General features: G+C 35.4%; 1 protein-coding gene across 1 annotated transcript; it reads left to right on the top strand.

The window, feature by feature from the left end:
* Positions 1-4348: 4348 nt before the first annotated feature.
* Positions 4349-7506, top strand: LOC131043586 (uncharacterized). The gene has a single exon (XM_057976816.2). The coding sequence runs from the start codon at positions 5291-5293 to the stop codon at positions 6653-6655; it is 1365 nt and encodes a 454-aa protein (XP_057832799.2). The 5' UTR covers positions 4349-5290; the 3' UTR covers positions 6656-7506.
* The last annotated feature ends 3569 nt before the right edge of the window (positions 7507-11075 follow it).

Raw genomic sequence — 11075 nt, 5'->3', positions numbered from 1 at the left:
ATGGCTCTCTGATTGCTCTCGATCCATTGAGTTTTCTCAGGGTCATCTTTAGGCTCAACTTTATTTTCTTTTACAAAGGAGTCTAATTTATTCTCCTTTAGTAGCATCATGATTCTGAGCTTCCAAGATGTAAAGTTGTTTTCTCCTTCGAGTCGATCTTCAAATCTAATCATATTTGACATTTTTGAAGAATGAAATGTGATTGCAATATCAATAGATGATAGTCTGATATCTCAAATTTAATTTGGATCTTCTTTACCAAAGCTTTGATACCATGTTAAAGTATATTAAATTTATTTCAGACTAATTACAATATGCTAATTATAATGTACTAATTTCTTCTTTTGATTTCAGGGTATATATTTAGAATTTAATCCTTAACAAATATGAATGTTAATAATGATAATGTATTGATGAGATGCTGATGTACTTCTTTTCTTCAAGTCTGAGATTGTCGATCAAAGGGAGAGAGAGCATTTTTCGTTTCTATATGTTTCTCTTTATGATATCGACGTGTATAAATATATATGTGAAGAGACATGTCATGAGGGGACATGTCTCCACAATGTGGAGCCATGTTCGTTCATGACATGGCCCTCTCTCAAACAATACAACACTTGCCAAAGGGTGCTTTCAAGAGGCCCGATCCTCAATCGGTTTACTTAACATAAAAACCAAAAACAATATTATGAAAGCTGCCGATCTGTTGTGCATTACATTTGATCATTACTCGATCCAGGTATGTTTGATATAATAAATACGATCATTTCTTGATCTGTTATATATAAAATAATGTTGTTGTCAATGATCATTGCTCGAAACATGGCAAGAGAAGATGAAATAGAATTTGATTACATAGATTAATATACTTGTATGTGTATAGTATTTCAATCAAATACAAGGATGATGGTTTTACAAAGCATTTGAAATAATTATTCTTATAGGCACAAGAAATGTGTATGCGTGTATGTATGTCAATTCACATAGTGAACTGAAATACACACACACACACACACACATATCTGACCGAAGCTACTATGCACCAACATATAATATTATAAGTGCTCATTGTAAGACTCACTGCCAAAAAGTAAAAGAGGCTCACTACCAAGATGACTCACTGTTTAAGAGAATAAACAAAATGAACTGCTAAGATTGCATCTTACATATGCATGAATGATAATTACAGTTAGCTAAGGAGACAGACTTCAAACTTCACTCTCTTCAGAAATTCGCTTAAATTACATTTGATCACTCTGTCACACTTTTGTCTCTATATCTTTATTTCCTTCTATATCTCTCTCACATACATCTGTTACATTTTCATATATCATCAAAAAGAATGCATCTCATATATATATATATATATATATATATATACTGACTCACATATCAAGTTGACCATACATGCCTTACAAACTATTACAAAATACATCATATGCTTCACTTGCATAGGTCGGCCAAGGATATAACAAAAAATAAAGCCAACTAGGATATACATGTTATTCACAATGTTTAACCATGTCCCAAAACTACAAGATCAAAATCACTTAATTAAAGAAATGTGGATGCCAAAACCAATTGTTCTATTCTAGAGGAATAGAGCAACTGACATACTGAATTACCAAACCAAGCATCTCACCTTCCGAAGATCCAAAACACGTGAAATCTGTAATATAGGTACATTTGATATCCATAGGTTTACCACCAATACCACAAATCCATATCTACAACTACAGGGCAACGCGAAGCAAAACATGGTAGACAAAATCACCAAGATACCAGAGTAATAACATACAATTCAACAGAAGTATGTTGACATCAATGACACCCTGTAACCAATACAATATTCTCCTTCATCAATGACAAAACTCCAATAGTAAAAAAGTGTCAATTTTGTTCTATAGGGTCATGTGAGGTATCTCTACAATAACCTCTCCCATTTTTCCAAGACTTCAATATAGTTGCTCATGGTGACAAGCTTTCAAATGTTGTAAAAAGCATCAAATTTGTTCAATGAAAAGTTGTAATATTGCTTATCATTTGTTCTGTTCCTCATGGGCATGAAATATTAGCACCAACATATCCAAGCGGGTGGGTTTATGATAGGCATACTCTTATTTCACTCCCAAACTTGGTCAAACATTCTAGGCCACACCACGTTGACACATTCTCTGAAGTGCTCTAAGTGCAAAAAATATCAAACTTTGACAAGATATTTCTCAAAATTTGTGGAACCTAGGAAAGTTTTGTCTAAACCTATAGAGCCATGTGAGGTCCCTCAACAATAACCTCTCTCACCTTTTCAAGACTTGAATCGAATTGCTTGTGGCAACAAGTTTTCAAATGTTGTAAAAAGTGTTAATTTTGCTTAATGAAAATTTGCAATGTTGTATCTCTTTCCATCTCTTTCTTTTTGTTTGTAATGGGCAAAAATCGTTGGTGTTAACATGTTCGAGCGGGTGGGTTTATGCAAGGCATACTCTTATTTTACTTCCCAACTTAACCAAACGTTTTAAGACACATTGCACCAATGTATTCTTTGAAGTGCCCTAAGTGCCAACAACTGCCAAATTTTGTTGAGTTTTTTCTTGGAATTTATGGTACATACAGACATTTCATTTGAATGCATTTGGGTCATGTGAGGTTCCCTACAATAATATCTCTCACCTTTTCAAGAATCCAAACCAATTGCTCATGGCAACAATTTTTTTGGTGATACAAAAATCGTCAATTTTCTTTAATGAAAAGTTGCAATCTTTCATAACATTCATTTTGTTTGTCATGTACATGAACCATTAGTGCCAACACATCTAAGTGGGCATATTTATGCTAAGAATAATCCTATTTTGCTCCCCAACTTACTCAAATGTTCTAGGCCACACCATATCAACACATTCTCTTAAATGCCCTAATTGTAAAAAAATGTCAAACTTTGACTGGATGTTTCTCGGAATTCGTGAAACCTAGGAAAGTTTTGTCTAAACCTATAGTCATGTAAAGTCCCCTTATAATAACCTCTCTCACTTTTTCAAGACTCCAATCCAGTTGCTCGTGGCATGAAGTTTTCAAATGTTGCGAAAAGTATCAATTTTCTTCAATGAAAAGTTGCAATAATATATATCTTTTATTATGTTCACTGTGGGCATTAACCATCAACACCAACACCTTTGAGTGGGTGGGTTTATTCTAGGCATGCTCTTGTTTTGCTCCCCAACTCTTCCAAACGTTCTAAGCCACATCGTATTGACACGTTCTCCTATGTAATATGAATTACAAAATATTTTTAAATACAACACCGTAACACACGAATTGATGAATCTAGTACCAAAGTCAACATATAATGACTAATTATATAAAATTAACTTTATTCCAAATTTAAATTTCATTTTTGAAAATTCTGAAACCATTTCTACAACTATAAAACTAAAATTAAAGTAACCTCACACTTATATATTTAATTTAAAATATTATATAAATAAATTAAAAACTAAATAAATATAATATTTTCAAATATATAAAGATGTACATTGAAATCATTCACCAACTTTTAGACTAAAATACATCTCTCATTCACTAATCATTATAATAAGAATAACCTATCCAAAGAAAACTAAAATTCGTTGATTAATACTCAAATAGTTGAGTGAAAATAAGTTCCCAAGTACTTTATTTCAAATTTAACTCCAAATTTTGACTTTAAAAACTCAATAGTGAAAGTTAGGGAAGATAGGACAATAAAAGGTTGCAATTATTCCTAAGATTAAAAGATCCGGGTTCCTTATGTTCAAAGGCTATGTGACAACCACATCATGTTAATTTAATCCTGTCCTAACACTTTTTCCAAAGTACACTTTGTCCAACATTAGGAGGACCATATCCTTATTGTCTTGCAAGAAAAAAGCCCTTAGCCAAAAGTAGTGGACCACTAAGGCTAGGACAAACTATATTCTAGTTAGGAAACATAATAACAAGGTAATTAATAATAATATAATAATCATTCAATAGAAAAAAAAATGAATAATATAATAATCTTACCCTCTGGTCCCATGTGACCCCACAACAAGATTAGCCGTTAGCCACCATAACATATGCTTTCATTCCTATTTGATTAGGTGGGCGGCCGCTTTAGCAGTTGGTCACGGGCTCGAAACTGCCTACGGTCACATCGTCCCCCGCGCCCCCTAAACGAAAATCAAATTTACGTGTCATATACGGCAAGAAAGAGCGTGAGTTTACCGGCTGTGCCAGTCGAGAAACTGGTTCTCCCGGTGGACTTAAAGTCAGGCCTGCACGTGAGAACGTGAGACTGCTTTATGTAAACCACTGTTCGCTTTCGGTGCCTGTTTCTTGTTTGCGGATTATGCTTAGCGGTTTCGGTTTTTGGCATGCCTTTTCTTTGTCCTGAGTAGTATTGTTTCGGAGCTCAGCAAGCCAAAATTTTCATGAGAAACGTCACAATCTATGTCGTTTTAGTTTTGGCAAGGGGTGAACAAATAAATCATGGGCTTATGTTAGGCGGGTCTAGGATTTTGGGGGCAGATTTGGTGAAGAGATGAGTGTCTTTTCAAGAAAACATGATGCACAAATGAGGCATTGGCTTTGAAATCACTGTGGACTGGGTTTGAATTTGTAGGTATGGAGTGGCGTCTTTTGGGGGTGAAAATGGAGGAACAGTGTATTAGGAATAGATTTTTAGGTTTATTAATGGGTTGATGGGTGTTTCACTGTTGGATTAGAGTTGGGTTTTAGCAGGGGCTGGGAATAAGATAGTTGGAGATTGGACAGAGTTTTGCATTTGGGTGTATTTCTGGTCTTCAGTAGCTGTAGAATGGAGCATTTAGGGGGGGAGATGGAGTTAAAATGTCTTAGGAATAGTCTTTTGGCTTAACTCTAGTGTTAAATGAATTAGAGATGATTATGTATTTATGACTCTGGTGCAGTGAGACAAGCATTTATTGTTTGGATTGGAGTTAGACAATGAAATCCATAAGTAGGTTGGGGGATTAAACAGTGTTGTGTAGTGGTTCTTTCTGGCCTGAATATGGTGCAGAGTGGGGCTTTTGGGAGTTAAAAAGGAGCTAAAATTCGTTAAGTTTAGGATCCAGATTAGTTTTTGATGGAGCTGGAGAGGTTGGTATGTATGATGCACCAATAGTTGTTTTCTGAGTGGATTAGAGTTAGTTGCAACGGTGTGGTTAGACAATATGCTACATGAGCGGGAAGGGGATTGGACTGTCCCAAGTTTGGGTTGTTTTAATGGCTGGGTTGGATATGTATGATACATTGAATGGTGTGTTGCGATTGGTTTAGAGTTGGTTTCAATAAAAGAATTTGCATGATGAGCTCCATGAGTAGATTGGGGATTGGGCTGAGTGTTGTGTTTGGGTGTTTTCTGTTGGCTCTTGTTGCAGAACTGTACTATGTGTTTTGCTGGAGGAGAAGACAGAGTTCAGGTTCAGCATTGAATGGCGAAGTGGAGGATGAATACAGCAGCCCATCCAGAGAGCTCTTTTACTTGCTTTGCTGGAAGAAGCAGAGAACAAGTACTTCTACAAGAGGATTGGATAATCATCTCCGTCATAGGGAGGCTAATGGCTCTTATCAACATCACCGTGATGATGCCATGCTTGTTCAGAGGTCTCAGGATCAATCCACCGATTTTGTTGCCAAGTTTTTCCCAGCGGAGGGGATGGACAGTGAACTTATGAGGATACACAACTTGTTGGGTCCTCCGAGGATTTTGTTTACAATCAAGGAGGAGACTAAGGAGGATTTGGATTCTGAAGATGGAAGATCAAGGAAAAGCAGAAGAGGGTCTAGGAGCAGGAGTCTGAGTGATCTGCTGAGTCAAATGAGTGTTGCGGCTGTTGCTTCAGGTACTGTAACTCCCATTGATAATACTCCATTTGTTACGCCCCCTTCCTCACCACCATTTTGCACTCCCATGGCAACTCCTCCTCTCACACCCCTAACTCCTCTGCACAACACTCTCTTCCCCCGTTTATCAGCTGTTCATAACAAACAGCACCACCAGCACCTTACTGAGGACAGCAGGAGTATTTCTTCCTCTTCCTCTTCGTCAGCCTCCTCTTCATTGGCAAGTTCATTTCCTTCCTCCTTTACATCATCCGCCTCACATTCTCCGTTCATCTCTCCACCTCCTTGCACAACTCTGCATACTCTCCCCAACCAGGGAAATTGTATTCTCCACCCTGTCAAAGAAGGGCACTTGCCCCTGTCTGCAAGACTGCAGCAATCCCCAATTAAAGGTGATTTGTACCCAAATACTATTGGTTTTGCCTCTCCACCCCCTAAGTTCAAGTTCATGAGGGATGCAGAGTTAAAAGCAGCAAAAACCACAGCAATGGAGTTGAATAAGAAACAGCAGCAGCAACAACATGAACCTGCCCCTCCTTCGCCCTTGTCTTCCTCGCCTGTATCTAGCGATGAAGATGGGTCCTTTATAACCATCATTGTTGGTGACTCGAATTCTTCTTCCTCTTCTCTGGTTCATCATCCATCCCCTGTCTCTACTGTCAATCCCACAGGCCACATCATGTCTTTATCTCCTTCATCACCTTGTATTTCGCCATTGTTTTCTCCTCTAACAGGGATTCATATGAACATCCCAACTGACCCAACACATAAATAGTACTGATTTTGGAAAGTCATCTTGAGGCCTGATAAAAGAAAAGTAAAATTTGTTGTTCTATGAATATCAACAAGTACGTCAAGTTGCTTGTCTTATGGTTTATGAAGTTTACCCATGGATGGATAGGTTTGTTGTGATACATTCATGGGAGGATTAGATGCATGGTTTCATTGGTTGAATTTTATGATGCCATACAGCAGCTTACACCTTTATGGAGCCATCAATTTATTACTGGTAAATTAAGGGGCCATTTGTGGATGGCAGCAAGCCTTTGGGTTCAATTCAGGCGCATCAACAAACACCCCAATTCGAGATGATTCTCCTTTTTAGAGAATCAATGAAGATTTGGAGATCAAAATAGCAATCTTTACTCGGCATTAAACCTGTATGACTGATGAGCTTGCTTGGATTCTGAGGAGCCTAACTCTGAGCTTGTATCAGCTTTGTTTTCCTCTTGTATTTATTTTTTCTACTTTTCCCTGTATTTTTAGAATCTCAGAAAGTGTTTTGTTTTTCTGACAAAATAATTAAATAGAAGCAATAGCTGTCTGCTATTGGGAGCTCTGCTAAGTTTTTTTAAAAATTAGCTAATATCAGCATGAGCTGTGCACTGTGGGAAGTTCCATGCAGTTAACAACATTAATCTGCATTCAATTCTCTTATGCCTGACATTGGCGGTATACTAGAATATATATATATATATATATACTCCCAACAATGAAGCCATGAAGCATTGGGAATTGTTTTGGGGCATTTGGAATATGCCATTGATTGTATCAATGATCATGTGCATGCAATTATGTTCACCCATTGAATCTATTTTAATGTAGCTGATTGAAATTCATGTTTTATATTTTTACATTATTGTAGACCTCTATGAAAACGAGTGAATGAAATGCCAAAATTGCAGTTTAAAATAGATCAATCTCTTCTGTTTTGATAAGGTGGGTCTACGCAATATTATGTTTGATCAGGTATAGACTCTTAAATATTATTCTCTGAGACTCCCAAAGACCATAAAATCTAAATCTTACTACTGGCTTCTTTCGGTATGGCCTTTCATTTGTGTACTTAAATCTTCCCTCATGAAAACAACAAGACTTTAGTCATTCATCTAAAGTACTTGAATGAAATACCGTCACAGCGCATACGCACAAGGTAACATTACAAAAGACAAAAGAGATCAATTGTTTTAAGGAGGTAGCAGAAGACATCTGACAGAGTAAAGTGCTTTTCCAGTTTAAAAAAGGGTAGTGACAGGCATTCACCTGACATATTTCAAGGCTGGGCCAAAATCTGACATTTTAACCGTTGGCTCGAAATTTATGGGATATGGATGTTATATAGTAAGTAGAGGCTAAGGAAAATTATATAAATTAAAAACCAGCAAACCACCTAAATAAAGACTAAATAGCACAAATCTCTCTCTGAAATATCTTGCTAAGCATCTCAGCCAATGAGCCAAAATCTGCAATCTGGGTGGAGGTCAAAATAGATACACAAATTCAAAAACAATCTGACCAAGATTTGGGTTCTACCCAACATTATCCATATATATATAGCTGAACAATCAGTTAGTTGCCAGATGAGCTTCCCAGAAGGTTCTTGAGCTCATGATTAAGACACCATAAATACCTAAATACCTGTCATTATATCTTGTTTGTTAAGTCTGATAATGAGTCATAGAATGTGATCCGTAATGATCATAGAATGCAATCTAAAACATTGATGATTGACTATAGAATATAATTTGAAACATTGATTATTGATTATAGAATATAATCTGAAACATTGATGATTGATCATAGAATATAATCTAAAACTTCAATGATTGTTTATAGAATGAAATCTGAAATGTTGATGATTTCTTTTATATAAAAAATGTGACCTTGAATGTGATCCGTAATGATCATAGAATGTAATCTACAACATTGATGATTAACTATAAAATGTAATCTGAAATGTTGATTATTGATCATAAAATATAATCTAAAACTTTGATGATTGATCATAGAATGAAAATTGTTATATAAAAATTGTGGCTTTGAATGAGAAAAATATGAACGGTAAGACATTTTTGATTTTTCTTATGAAATCAGTAGTTTTGTTTGATATTGCTACATATTCATTCGAAACCGCTAGATTTATATATTGATGTATTTCAAAATATAGTCTGGTAATTTGGTGCTAAAAGGTGGTTCTCACGGGCACACGTGAGTTTTGTTAATTGTTGCTTTTGAAATGGAGGTGTAAAACAAAAGTGGGTGAAGGTTGTCTGATGTAGTGCATGGCATACTGTATATGATTATTATACAGCTCTGAAAGACTGGTTGATAATGATTCACCTCCTTGAAATTTGTTCTTCTTCATAAGACTGCAATAATGGGTTTGATAGATGAAATAAATATCATCTTTGTCACAATTATGAGCAATGTAGCCATCGCTTTTGAGGAAAACAATATTAAAGAGTCGAACCATATATTGTACTGGTTTGAATCATTATTGACCTGCTTAGCTGGGAACTCTATGAGGAGCTCCTTCAATGGTCCCCATCCATGCTGCAAGTAAAAACTTTTTGGTGGAATACATTATTTTACTTCATTGTTTAAACTTTAGATGGGACAACTTTCCGTTCGTCCGTGGGATGAGGTAGAAATTACCCATCCTATGACTCAGACTGCTACGACTTGGTAAATGCTTGTGACTTCTTCACCTGCTTACTTTAAAAAAGATGATTGACGAGAAATGTAAGGGTTCCATTTTTTCATTTATTAAAAAAGAAAAATAAGTTTTTGTTTACCAGAGATTAAATTTTGATGACCGTAGGGTTCAATATCACAAGGGACAAGGTCAGATGAATTTGATGGAATGGATAATCTTTAGTTCTTGATTTTTAGTTAAAGAACCAGGATTTTAAAAACTCCTGATCCATATTAGATAGCTATAAGTTAATAGTGGATGATATAAAATCTTTCATAAATGAATTTCATGTGATAAAAATTATCCTATGACTCAGACTGCTACAACTTGATAAATGCCTGTGACTTCTTCACCCTGCAACTTTTCAAAAGATGGTTCAGGAGAAAATCCAGGGGTCTATTTTTACCACTTGCAACTCATTAACAAAGTTCTAGCCAAACTTAAGATGGACTTAACGTTAGGCTTTTTGTGCTTAAGCATGGATCTTTTAAGGTTAATGTAGATGTACTAGTAATTTTTTCATTTTATGTGTTTTTTAATGGTCAGAGTAAATGTATGGTGATAGTATTTAATTTAATTTTTTTATATATTAATTGATTTTAATTTTGAATTATTGTGTTCATGCTAATCTATTATTATGGAATGAGATTGTTTTTGGATTAGCTGTCTTAATGGTTTTGTATTTTAAATAGAATTTTGCTGCATGATCAAATTACTCTTTGCCGTTTATTACTCAAATAGACAACATAAGAGTGTAAATGGATAGTTGATTATGGAAATGGGCAGCATATGGATAGCATGAAACATGTTGATTGAATGAAGATGACAAGTTTCCATTAAAATGAATTTCTCAATAGAAAAATGGAGGGTCATGATGAAGAGATGGGATCAATGGTTAAGATTTAACTAGATAGAAAGGATTTCAGCCTTGTGACAAGTGTCATAAGAGGATGATATAATCAAGATCAAAAGAGGAGATTTGATCTAATTGTGATTTGTAATGAGAAGTGAGCATATGTAAGAGGATTAAATGTTGAGGTGAAAAGCCAAAATGTTCGCACGTGTGAACATGGAGGTGGTATGTGTGGAGAGCAAGCTCACGTGTGAGCAAGGAGGTGGAGATGGGTCTAGGTCCAGGGATGACATGGAAGATTCAGATTCCTACTATGCCCCAAACCTTATAATGTGTCTTGGGTTATGAGTAGATGGCTTGTGGCTACCATAATTCTTCATTAAGTCATCATTATCATTATCATCATGAACACACCTAAACGCTCAAAATTACCTTGTTAACAATTTGAACTCAACTCATGGATTTTTTGCCCAATTTATGGAAGGGGCACCACATTAATCAACAACTGGTCAGGGATTGCTAGGGTAGGACTTGAGCTATTTTTTTCATGATTTTTCTTTGAAACAATGCTCAAATCGTATTGTCTCAAAGAGGGGCAAAATGTAGACACCAAAAATTGTCCTAACACTTGTGATCGACATTTTACTAATTTTCCTCTTAATTAATTAAATAATTTAAATTGTTTAATTAATCTAATTTTATTCCTCAAATTCAAATTCAAAAATCAAACTTTCTCTCTCTTCTCATAATTAACTAATTTGAAATTATCTAGTTATTCTAAATTTCTTCCAATGTTAATTAAACTAACAAAAATATCTTAAATTTTAATCTATATAAAATATAGTGAGATATATACAGGTGTCAAAT

Source organism: Cryptomeria japonica, chromosome 1, assembly GCF_030272615.1.
Source record: "Cryptomeria japonica chromosome 1, Sugi_1.0, whole genome shotgun sequence".
Lineage (NCBI taxonomy): Eukaryota > Viridiplantae > Streptophyta > Pinopsida > Cupressales > Cupressaceae > Cryptomeria > Cryptomeria japonica.
The sequence above is the reverse complement of the archived record's forward strand: the minus strand, read 5'-3'. Positions and strand labels throughout refer to the sequence as shown.

What these genes read in the sequence shown, in the direction of transcription:
- LOC131043586 (XM_057976816.2), top strand. Translation starts at nt 5,291, where the DNA reads ATGGTGTGTTGCGATTGGTTTAGAGTTGGTTTCAATAAAAGAATTTGC.